This window comes from Athalia rosae, chromosome 2 (genome assembly GCF_917208135.1).
Source record: "Athalia rosae chromosome 2, iyAthRosa1.1, whole genome shotgun sequence".
Taxonomy (NCBI): domain Eukaryota; kingdom Metazoa; phylum Arthropoda; class Insecta; order Hymenoptera; family Athaliidae; genus Athalia; species Athalia rosae.
Genome location: NC_064027.1, coordinates 4,872,681 through 4,885,066, shown reverse-complemented (window position 1 = coordinate 4,885,066; position 12,386 = coordinate 4,872,681). Strand labels below are relative to the sequence as shown.

At 38.6% G+C, this 12,386-nt stretch overlaps 3 protein-coding genes and 1 long non-coding RNA gene across 4 annotated transcripts; 2 read left to right on the top strand and 2 right to left on the bottom strand.

The window, feature by feature from the left end:
* Positions 1-18: 18 nt before the first annotated feature.
* On the top strand, positions 19-5,622 carry LOC105692303 (14-3-3 protein epsilon). The gene is made up of 4 exons (XM_012411410.3): positions 19-203; positions 2,711-3,017; positions 3,137-3,480; positions 3,911-5,622. The coding sequence occupies exons 1-4, from the start codon at positions 140-142 to the stop codon at positions 3,964-3,966; spliced, it is 771 nt and encodes a 256-aa protein (XP_012266833.1). The 5' UTR covers positions 19-139; the 3' UTR covers positions 3,967-5,622.
* Positions 4,722-9,791, bottom strand: LOC105692299. The gene is made up of 5 exons (XM_012411403.3): positions 8,092-9,791; positions 7,857-8,024; positions 7,605-7,778; positions 7,076-7,441; positions 4,722-6,988 (listed from the first exon to the last, which is right to left on the bottom strand). The coding sequence occupies exons 1-5, from the start codon at positions 9,337-9,339 to the stop codon at positions 6,635-6,637; spliced, it is 2,310 nt and encodes a 769-aa protein (XP_012266826.2). The 5' UTR covers positions 9,340-9,791; the 3' UTR covers positions 4,722-6,634.
* On the top strand, positions 7,396-10,334 carry LOC125500100. The gene is made up of 2 exons (XR_007277298.1): positions 7,396-7,570; positions 9,785-10,334. It is a non-coding gene; the product is annotated as an uncharacterized LOC125500100 (long non-coding RNA).
* LOC105692302 (malate dehydrogenase, mitochondrial) lies at positions 10,044-12,371 on the bottom strand. Its single transcript, XM_012411408.3, has 5 exons — positions 12,200-12,371; positions 11,452-11,667; positions 11,102-11,374; positions 10,482-10,811; positions 10,044-10,376 (listed from the first exon to the last, which is right to left on the bottom strand). Exons 1-5 carry the CDS (start codon positions 12,272-12,274, stop codon positions 10,248-10,250), a joined length of 1,023 nt encoding a protein of 340 aa, XP_012266831.1. The 5' UTR covers positions 12,275-12,371; the 3' UTR covers positions 10,044-10,247.
* Positions 12,372-12,386: the final 15 nt, after the last annotated feature.

Below are 12,386 nucleotides of genomic sequence, written 5' to 3'. Positions count from 1 at the left end.
TTGTTGGCGGGCGCCGCCATCTTGGTCAGTGTGAGCTTGTGAGCAGCCGTCCGAGGAGGTGTCCGTTTTTCGGTGATACGTATCTAGTGTGAATTCTCGAATCCTTTAAGCGACCCCGTGAAATCCGCTAGCATCCAGGATGTCGGAGCGGGAGGACAATGTCTACAAGGCAAAATTGGCCGAGCAGGCAGAACGCTATGACGGTGAGTGGTTATTTTTCGATAAATGTTCGGCTTGATACCGAAATTCGTTGAAATTCCTCGGATGACCTCACAAGAAAGAAAAAAAAAACCCTCCGCAGCTACTATTTCCGCCGATCGTTATTACTGTTTTTACATTCAGCTCACGCTGCTCGACCCAACGTATATTAATAGGTAGTTTTTCCCCTAACAATTACCAAAGAACTGTCAAAATCTTAACTCGAAACGTCAGAACTGACAAATTCATTCATCTTCCGCGCAATGCCGGTGCCTCGAGGTGACCCTCCCTTTCGCTTCCTACGCGTTCCCATACGATCTTCATCGGCAATTTGATTATTACACCGAATAAAGACTGATCGTAAGCGAACGCAGGTCGTCAATTATAATCCTTATAGCTTAGTGTCTTGGGGGCAACGTTGCTAGGCGTGTAATCGAACGTGCGATAACCGCTTTTTGAGTGACGCATAGGCATAGGCATGGACATGGACAGGCTTTTAACACACGTATAGTTTCCAGCTCGCCTGTCTGGGCCTTGAAGCCACCGAGAAATATTGGAAATTTTTTTTTCTCTTCCTTCCTTTTTTCTTTTTCTCTTTATCTCAGATTTCCCAGCCCGCGTTCCTTCCTTTTTCGTCCATCTGCATCGTCGTTTCGTAGTCCCGTTTGTGGCATGGCTATTCCCGTGATTCGAGAAGGAGACTTCCTCCAGTTTTGCAGACCTTACGAGAAGGAAAAGGAAAAGAAAAAAGAAATCACGCTCTACATCTTCGCCCGGTCATTCATTAAATTTATAACACTTTTAATCGCGATGTTACTCGCGAACAACGGAGTTCCATCTCCCACCGAAGAAAAAATGATCCGTTTCATTTTTTTCAGCGAGCCGCCTCAATTATCGCCGGAGGAAAACTTTTTCGAGGTTTATCTCTTTGTTAAGTAAATGATTTTCTCGCCCGTAATTGCACGCGCTGTTTGACAGGAACATGCGTTGCCTCATGAGCGGTATTGTATGTTCAAGAGCAACGTCAGTCGGCAAATGAGATAATTGAGGGTAGCTCTTGCTCATTGTCAGCGGTGAACTAGACCTTTCGAAATCAGGGAAATGGTGCAGGTATTGTCTAGCTGCAAACGCGTCCTAAATCTTTTTCTTAATCCGCGTCAATTTTTCGCGATTCCCGATCGTTATGTAATGCCCGTATACATCGTAATTTTCAATTTTTTTTTTTCCACGGAAAACTATCTTGGTCTTATCTTGGCTGATTAACCAGCGATTCAGGTGGGAACGCAAATAATAATTGCGCAAATATTAGTATAGATAAAATATTTATCTAAGCAAGATCTCAGTCAAAAAGGGGATCAGTGGAGGGGTTAAATTTGAGGGTAGTAAGAGCAAGCAGGCGGAGGGTGAAACAGGCAAGGGGATGAGAGAAGCAAGGGAGGTCGTAGCTGAAGGAAAGTATTGATCTGTGCCTGCTATCCTGTGTCCCTGTACACTCCAGCCCGTCTACTTTATTCGTGTCAACTCTTGGTTCTTATTAATTTATTGAACAACACGAATTATCATACAGAATATATGTATATACGCATATTTTTTTTCGCGAACATTGTTAATTTATTTTTCCAACTGCGCATTAGGAAACTTTACTCGTACCATCATTTTTGAAAGAATCAATACTCCGATTTACTCCCCATTTAATTGAATTTTGTTTCATTTTTAATCGTCAGAATGATTAGTTTTATTCCGGTAACGTCTACACTCGTTCGGATGTTGGATTGTTGAAATAAAAAAAAAAATCATGATTTACCTGGAATACCGAAGAATTACCTTGAAATTTCGAATACCAATTTCAATGTTAAGTTTATTAAAAGATGGTTAGATTTTACTTTTATTGTATTGTCCTTTGCAGATGAACCATTGGGCATATTTCAGGACATTTTCCATTTCATTGTCGGTACTTTACTTTACCTTAGCGTATCATGTTTCTGCTGTTACAGTCATACTTGGCAGGGCTTCATTAACTTTATATTGTATTCAACACTCGTAATTTCATACCCCGTTCGTTGCAAAGGATAAAATTTAATGCGCACATTGTGCGAGGAGTGATAAATTTATTGGCAGCTAATCAACGATATAGCCCGATCAGAATCTAACGTATAATACACCTGCCTTTATCATATTTTTGTTCTTTCAATTAAATCCTCAGTTATAAAGACCTAATTTGCGGTATTTTCGAGTGCAGTTGAGAGTAACTAAAAATACTGAGATTAATTGAAATTTCCCTACCTATTGAGTTAGCTGATTGTAAAATAAACTCCCATCTGCAGTTTCCTAATTTTAAATTCCCATAACTAAATATGAACAAGTCTTTTGAAAACTCTGAAACTTCAACCGTGAAACCAGGTCTACATGTCCATGGTAGAATGTTGGCTATTCGTAACATGTATGGATAATATTTTGAGTATTGAGAATTTTTTAATTATGTCATTCAATAATAACAATAATCATGTCACAGAGATGGTCGAGGCAATGAAGAAGGTGGCATCCCTCAACGTGGAGCTCACCGTCGAAGAAAGGAACCTATTGTCAGTCGCGTACAAAAATGTAATCGGTGCGAGGAGGGCGTCCTGGCGAATAATCTCTAGTATTGAACAGAAGGAGGAGAACAAAGGAGCGGAAGAAAAATTAGAGATGATTCGCCAATATCGTTCCCAAGTAGAGAAGGAGCTCAGGGATATTTGTGCTGACATTTTAGGAGTCTTGGACAAACATCTTATTCCTTGTGCGTCAACCGGCGAGTCCAAAGTCTTCTATTACAAAATGTAAGATCTTTGAATTCATATATTATCTTCATATCCGTTGTATTCTGAGTATTTGTCTTTTCTCTCCTGATGATGTAAAATCAATCGATCGTTGACAAGGATCCTCATCTCCATTACAGGAAGGGTGATTACCACCGTTACCTCGCAGAATTTGCCATCGGTAACGATAGGAAGGAAGCGGCCGAAAACTCATTGGTCGCATACAAGGCTGCAAGCGACATAGCAATGACAGAACTGCCACCTACTCACCCTATTCGCTTGGGACTGGCTTTGAATTTCTCCGTATTTTACTATGAGATTTTGAACAGTCCTGATAGAGCGTGTCGTCTTGCAAAGGCTGCCTTCGACGATGCAATAGCTGAACTCGACACCCTTTCCGAGGAAAGTTACAAAGACTCGACTCTCATCATGCAACTCCTCAGGGACAACCTCACCTTATGGACCTCGGATATGCAAGGGGATGGTTAGTATCGTTACATTAAAGCATTCCTTTTGTCGTATAGATGAATAAGTTTTTGGCATTCAAGAGAAGAAGCCAGAAAAATCAAAGTTAAGAGTCAGATGCTCCAAGTTTTATCATTTAGAGTCCGAAGCGGAGCAGCCGACAGTCCAAGGAGATGGCGCAATTCCCATTACCAGTGATTCCAATCCATAAATTCGTCCAACTTCCTTTCCTCGTATCACCTTCAGGTTAGCTATATGCATCCTCATTTTTTTCCCAAGATCAATTCACATCCCGACTAGAGTAATTGAGAACATTCAGTTTGGCCTCAGATGACGACCCATTGCATATTTCCTATGTCGGTCGACTTGTTAATTTAAGTAATACTGATAGAGGTTGGAATGGTTAACATTGAGAATAATAGCGATGCAATATTGTGTGTTTGTAATAGGCGAAGGTGACCAGAAAGGGCAGCTGCAAGATGCGGAGGACCAGGACGTGTCGTAACTCTAGTTGCAGTGAGTGTCATTCGCGCATACAAATGAAACAAAACAAAAAAACTCTTAATAATTCTTAAGCAAAAAACAAAACATACAGCTGGTGGGAGTTCAGGGTGGGGAGGGAAGCTCTTTAGCTATCATGTGATCGTAAGTATGGTTCACACATTTACGATCACTCCAAAATCATCCAATCACATGTTGTTGAGTTATGGAGCACGCAGAAAAGAAGGATAACGACGCATCCTGCGTATTAGTGAGATTACAAGCATTTATCAAGGTGAAATCCTCCGCCTGTTGCAATACGAGTTCCTGGCTGGGTGTACCTTGCACTGTCCGGGGACTATTTTGCTATACGTAGTTTTTACATTGCGTACGCTTTGATCCAAATTCTTGAATGCCAATGCGGTGATGCATTAATTGATAATTGATGATTCTGTAATCTCCAAAAAAAATGTAGTTGAATTGTCATTTTTGGATCAAGATACGAGCTTGGAAAAAATAACATGGTCATGATTATATATACACCACTTTGTCTAGAGAAAATTGTCGTAAATCAGTTCCCTAAACATTATTATGCATAATGATGTGCTAGGACATCAACAACACATACTTTTTGCTACTAAAGCAAAGTTCCTTCTCTTTTTTTTTTATATATAATCAGTTTGTGCATTACGTGTATTTATGTGGCACATTGAAATAAATTATTTTACCGATCACCTACATAGATGTTCATGTTGAACACCGTTATGAGTGTCAGTAGAGGTATAAATTATTTCCAATATTTTTTTTACATTATGAATTATTTTCAAAAATATCCCTTCGATCGAACTAAAAAGACATGTGCTCCATTTTTCATCTTGTTTTCACCCATTCTCTTTTCCCCCTCTCTACCTTTTACACATGGCTTGAGGCTTTTGCGAAGATTCTATGTAAATGATATTTCCATTAACAAGTTGGATACCTGGTCATATTGCACCGAACATCTGATGGCAAAGTTTACATTGTATCCGTTGACCATAGATGTGACGTAGAGTACATTGCTGCGATATCACTTTGTTAGTGATTTATTTTTTACTTAAAATCTTTGAGAGTTTGAATTGAGCGTACGCTTTCAAGACGGACACCGGGCATGCTTCAAAAATGAAGATGGAAAAACAATTTGTGAAAATTGGTGTGTGGCGTGCCCCTACATTTAAGTATTATAGCAGTAATAATAATTATTAATTATATTATAAATATATTACAAAGAATAACATTAAATAATATTGATAATACCATAAGTAAGTATAATAATAATAATAATTTTAATTGTACGAGGAGCCGAATGAAGTAATTAAGATTAACTTTTGCAATAGTGAAACGTTGAATATATATTGTAAAATTATTGAATACCACAAGGCATATAATAATTAAATCACAAAAATGAAAAAAAATAAGAAAATACATAAAAAAAATAAAACAAGACAAATGCCAATGCTGACAATGTAGGCAACACACACACGCAATTCGGTTGAAAAAAAGAAAAAAAAATTTAGGAACAAGAAATCATATTTTGGAATTCGCATGCGTTCACTCTGTACTAGAAAATTAATACGATACACCAAGTATGACTTTTCCTGTAAAGCCACACATGAAAACTGGAAATAAAGTAATTATTACTGTCTATGCCATCAACCATTTATAAAACAAACGAATAATGTCATTATGCCTCTGATGTGCTTTATCGGTAACCGCCACCTTAGATAGGACACATGTTTATTGAGGAGTGGATTTAGCTAGACAATAACGTGATCCTTATAAATCTTTGGCTACAATATATTATCACTTGAAACTGATTGTAAATTCAATTTGCAGAATTTATTCGGATTCTTACTACTTTTGCAATTGAACATTTGTTACCTCACTTTCTTACCGTTATGAACTCATGGCCTCAACAAAATTATATCAACTACCAGATATAGTAAAATTACCATTGAGCCTACAATGTACGACGGCGTAGATCTCGGTCCTTGATTTAAGGTGTGAATCTTGTGTGAATGAGCATGATTTTTCTTCATTTGGTCTGTTTCCTGTCGTTCCTCACCATTGACTTTTACCTGGTTTCGTCATTCACCCACACTTCCGAGTCATTGCTTCGTGATTTCGAGAACACGTACAATTTTAGTTACGATTCATTCGCTAATGCCGTCTTGTCCGGATCAATCAACATTACTAGAGTGGATTGAAATTGAGGTATTTATATTATATTTTTTCCCCTACAATTTACATGACAGCTATTGATATATTATTGCCGAATGGGTTCAGCTAATCATTAAAATCTATGCGCAATAAGCACAAATATAAAATCATTATTTTTTTGAGAGTTTTGTTCCGTTGAAAAAACTATCAAATTCGGTGCTGGTAATAGTATTTTCTGGGGGATGAATATTTTCTTTCCTTTTTTATTTTACATTTAAATTTTTATGGGCTAATTATATTTCATAAATATTTCGTAACGATGGACCTAGCATGAGCCCTTGTCCAAACGATAAAATAAATTTATCTAGTTCAGTCGAGCGAACAGAACTAAGTCACTGGATTCTTTGTCCAGGTATCATGCATGTTCATACTTTCTTGTATTTGCTAGTTTGATCTGATCACTGTATCCGATGAATTACAGAGTCAATCCATAATAGCTATACCATCGAAGTGTGGGACTTGCTTTGTCTTGCTATGCTGAAAGTAAGAGGACTGTCTTTTGATAATTCTGTTTGGCTAGGTGTGGGACTGGACAAAGCCCGCTTTGCTCCACGTCTATTGGTATCGACTTGTCTCAGGATTCGTCCTAACGAGCTTTCTCTCTTTGCCGTAATCGGAGATAAGTTTAGGGATGTAGAAGGACGAGATCTCACGGATAGTGATGTGCTTCTTGGCGATCTTAGATTCTGTTCGGCTGATCTACGCCTTGCCGATCTCAGCTTCACGCTACGCAGCATATCCAATGATACCACTGGACCTTTTGGCACTCCGGGAGTATTTGCTTTGTTTTCCTATACAGTAATATCGACAAATTATCAGCTAGGAATTTGGGTATAGAAGTCTTGGTAGGAATATCTCTTGAAAATATTAAACCTTACCTTCATTTTTTGGGGTGCCTTTTTCAAAGTGACTTTCAGTAGATCTTCAACTGTAATTGCAGGTCTAGCTTGTTGCAACGGAGTAGAGCACTTTCTACTTGGCGTTCTCACACTCCTAATGCTATTTGATGTGGTTGGAGTAGTGGGTTGTAATAGCATTGGAGGAGGAGGAGGAGGAGGAGGTGGTGGCGGTGGCGGAGGAGGTGGCGTACATGATTCTGATTGTGTGTTATTAAGTGTGTCATGCAGCGATTTTAATTGCTCCGTTAAAACTGTATTGTTTTGTAGAAGACTGGTACTGGCTTTGCGCATCCCAGCAACTTCTGTTGTCAGAGCTGACAAAGCTACTTCGTTCCGTACACGGACCTGTAACAATTGTATCCATCTGATAAACCAAGTTTACAAAGAGCAATTAGTGTGACACACATTGGTAACTATAGCCCCTTCTATGGACCATAAGACGTTTTGGAATTTTCATGTCTTCTTAGTATCCCTGTAAGTATTCAATTTAAAAACTCGAACAGAGTACCTGAAGCAACTCTTCTGAGAGATGTGATACCTTCTCGCTTAGTATCAATACTGTTTGTTCATTTTCGCGCCGTATAGCGGTAACCAATTGAGTAAGCTCCTTGACCAATAGGTCAGGTTCTTGGGCAGGTTTTTGAAACTTTATTAAAAGTGTCCCATGGAGCCACACGTATCCCTTGAAATAGAAATGGTAGTTCATAATTCGTATAATTCAATAGTAATGTCTGGGTAACAAATCATTGAGTATGTCTACCTTTCTTAGTAGTTCAAAAATTTTCTTTGCCAACCAGGAGCAGAATTCAGTAGCCTTTCGAAAACTTTGTTTTGAAACTTCTATCGGCACAGGCAGTGCTTTTGACAAGTGAAAGTAATGTGTTGGACTTATGTTGGGATGTTCAAAATTCAAAGTCTGCGTATCGATCTGTTATGAACGTAGATGAATTAGGCCAAGTCTACATGACTACATGCCAGAATTTTTCCAGTCTTACCTCCACTCTTGAGGATTTTCCGTCCGAATCTGAAACAGTTGGCAATTCAACAGATATGGGTGAAGCAGAGCAGCTAGCCCAACATGTTGTCAAAGGTGGGGCTAATTTGTCTTCATCTTCTATGGGAGAAATTTCACCCTTGTTTGGGAAATTGAAAAACGGAGGTCTTGATATTGACGAAGTTGATTTTTCATATGTCTCACTCTCAAATCTCAGCGCAGTACGGCTTCTTTTGGCTGGAGGTGAGCTGCTCCGAGAAGCATTATTTTCTTCGTCGGTATCTTTGTTTATTAGGTGGGATGTATTTTCATTATCAAAATAGCCATTCATAGTGGTACTTTTAATTTCTTCATGCAGATATTTAGGTGGCAGCATTCTGGGCTCAGAATAAGTTTTCAAAATTTTTAATTGTTCCAAACTCGGGACTATTTGTTTCGTTCCATACCAATTCACATTTTCTGCAAGGGAGGTTTCATGAGTTGTCAAAAATTTTTGCATCTGCATGCCGTCGAATGTAAAATATCTACTCGTTGACTGATTCACCCAGTCTTTTGATCCAAACGAAAGACTTCCTTCAAGATCATGGAATTCACACTTGAACTGTTTGCTTTTGTAATTCTCCATTTGGCATTGATAATTTTTCTCAGGATCGTCGGTGTCTCTGAAGGTGGTAAGAGGCATGTCATATGTTGAAGAACTAGCAGCAGTGTTGCAATATTTGTTGATCCCCCTGTTGAGTTCCATTGTGGATCCGAGGTTCGTTGCATCATTAATAGATATAGTTTTGTTCAATAAATAATGATTCAAGTTTTCATCCAACGCTTCATCTTGAACCCGCTCAAATTTTGGTGGAGTAACTTCAAATTCATGCTTATCCAATTGCACATGTTCCAAGCTTATTTCTAGTGTTGTATTTGTAACTATTGGTTCAATTTGTTCGGTATCACAATCTGGCACATCAATATCAAACTTAATCTTAGGAATTTTTGCAATCACCTCTGGACTGAGATCTTTGTAATGTAAAGTGTCAGTTTGACTCCGTGGATTGGCCAATACAGCTTCTGGTGTACGGAGATTTGGATCAAAGGTTTCCTGATCTATTTTCAAAGTTGAATCAAGATCATCAGTTTCTATACTCTCATTCGATTTATCCATTATGGAACTGAGAGGATCGGTGAATGAGCGATCAATTGCTTCTTGTCCATCTTGCTTGCGACGGTTACGTCTTTGATTTTTACCTCTTGTCATTTTAACTACTCCTTTCACTTGTGGTCGGTTTTAATTGTTTGTAAAATACTTGTTATATTTTCAAACTAGTGAGTTTTGATGGAGAATAGCTCCAATACTAAAGGATTTATTTAGGTTGACAAGCCTTCCAACAAGATCTTAACTACAAAATCACCCATGGTAAGAGTTGCCGTACAAATTAATTTACCTTGACCTCCAATTTTGTTTATGGAGAGTCTGTCACACACCGGATATTTTGCTTGCAGATTTCTCGGATAATTTGTTTAAATCCAGCCGAACAGTGATTACTTGCTCAACTATTACATATGATTACATTTTTACAACCAATTAAAATATTCTTACTGCAACCGTTTGCGTTCAGATGTTGACTGCCAATATTTTTTTGACATTGTATAAAGTCCCGAAGTTCGCTATACTTTCAATGTTTTGATAGCTTTTTTTTCAGGTAATGTTATTGGAATGATATTTGAAATGGTTGGATTCTGAAAACCGTTGATGGATGTCATCACGATTGTATTGACAGTTGTGAGGAATTTCCAGTGTGACAGAAAAAAGAATTACAAAGTGTGGGGAACTTAGAATGGATTTAAAAATGAAATTGTAGTCTGTAGCATAGTTGGCTGATAATACTGTGACTCTGATTGTATATTCTGAGACGGCAGGTAACGTTAGAGGTATGATACAAGACACGAAAAAAAGCATGATTTTGGAATTGTTTTCTTTAATTTAATTATAATAGTATAACATTTTGAGTAGACGTGGCATTTTCTCTAAATTAAATGCTGTGATGACATCCTTGTAGTTGAAGTATACGCGTTTAGAATGAGTATAGCGTATCAACGACTCGTTATCTATTGAAATCTTCTGATTTCTCCTCGACAAGATTTAAGTCATGCACATCAGTGACTTCACTTCTTGTTCACGAAATCTTCACCCTTCTGAATATTTTTCTTTAGTTCTGGGATCGCGGCTTCTAGAAGCTTTGATTCAAAACTGCTGAGTTTACCAAGACCCAAGTTCTTTTCGACACCATTTTTCTGAAAAATAACGTTGAATCATTAATGTCATTGCTGTTGATTGGCATATGGCAGTACAGGTTCGGCAGAGCCTGCTCGAAAGGAGAAATTAAATGAAATCCTTACGCCCAAAAGAATTGGTGTAGAGAAGTATTTGGCTTCGGTGACATTCGACCTGACATATGAGCATTCGATTATGTTTTGTTCTCCATTTAGGGCTTTGATTAGAGCAATTCCAAATCGAGCTCCAGCATAGGCCATGGACAAAGTTGCAGAACCTGTTCCAGCTTTAGCCTTGACGACTTCAGTTCCAGCTTCCTGAATTCTTTCCGTCAAAGCCTTGAGCTGATCATCTGGGAACGAAACTTGTGGTTTTGCTTGGGAAATGAGTGGAATAATTGTTATTCCACTGTGTCCTCCGATCACGGGAACGTTGGTCTTCAAGGGGTCTAGACCCTGAAAGAACAATATTAAATAGAACTTTGCTTTCCAACACCATTAAAATATGTGCGTGAGTTTGTAACTACTATCTCAGTTGAGAACTTTCATTTATATACTGTGCAAAATTTTGATCGTACAGCATATCTGCAGTAATGATGAACAATAATCTAATCTAATCTTAGATTCCTCAATACCACCAGCTCTGAGAGTTGAAATTTCCTAGGGCTTATTCATTTACGACTATCTCTTTGCTTAGTCACACCTGAATTACAGGTCACAATATGATTATAAGTAACTGTGACTACCTTAGCTTCAGCGATGAAAGTGTTTGACCTAACAATGTCCAGAGTTGTTACTCCAAATATTCTGTTAGGGTCGTATACTCCAGCCTTTTGGAAGACTTCGCTAGCAATGGGCACCGTGCTGTTTACAGGGTTAGAAATAATGGCTACAAAGGCTTTGGGTGCCACCTCGGCAGCTGCTGCGGCAAGATCTCGAACAATCGACGCATTTGTATTAAAAAGGTCGTCACGGGTCATTCCTGGCTTGCGAGGAACCCCAGCAGGGATTATTATGACCTGATAAAGGAAAATAACGAGTCATCAAATCAACTCAAGTGACGGCGCTATGATGAATGTCAAAATGCAAGAATCACCTGAGCTCCTCGAAGAGAATCTTTGAGTTGATCGGGTCCATTGAAAGCCTTGACTTTGGCAGGGGTTTCAATGTGAGAGAGATCGGCAGCGACACCGGGAGTATTTACAATGTCATAAAGAGAGAGCTCAGTGACAAGGGGTGATTGCTTCAGCAGTAGTGACAGCGGCTGCCCAATGCCGCCACTGGCACCCATAACTGCAACCTTAGCATTGCGCTGTAAAAAGTAATAAAACATGTTTTTTAATTTTGATGCCTAGGTCGGTATTCTGAGATATGTGGGCAGAGCTCCCATAAGCGACTTGACATCTTGCTTACAAATTAGAGGTGAATATATAAGAAAACTTTAGATTTATCTCACACATATTTGAATGAATATATCGATATTGCAGTCTTCGAGAGTGAATTCGCAATTCATGTAAAAAACTAGTATAATCGTTGGATGGGGAGTTTGCGAAATATGTTTAAAAAAAAAAGTGCACAAGAGTTGTTGCATAATCATAGTAATCCATTAGAGATAGCATGGAAAGTGATTCGACTTCGAACAGTTGATCCCAGTATATCACATGCCAGAAAAGATTTAAAAAATTTCTCATTACGTAGTAACGAAATGATTTGCAGATTACGTGTTACTTTGAAACGTGCAAAAAGACGGTGGTGACCATCTGGAAACGGTTCAGTTTTGGACGTAGATCAAATGCATCAACAGGAGCGAATAAAGTAGAAAAAAAAAAATAATAATTCATTACCTGAGAACTGGTCGACAGTTGTTTTGTACTTTGTTGCACAAGTGCAGCGGTGGGCTTGATTAGTCTCGGAAACATTTTTTAAAGTTTAAAGAGCGACGGTCAGAGCGTGAAAAATGTTTGCGAGTACTCAGCAGAAGACCCGATAACCCTCGGATGACACCAGATGACCTTGAGAGCTTATGACGAC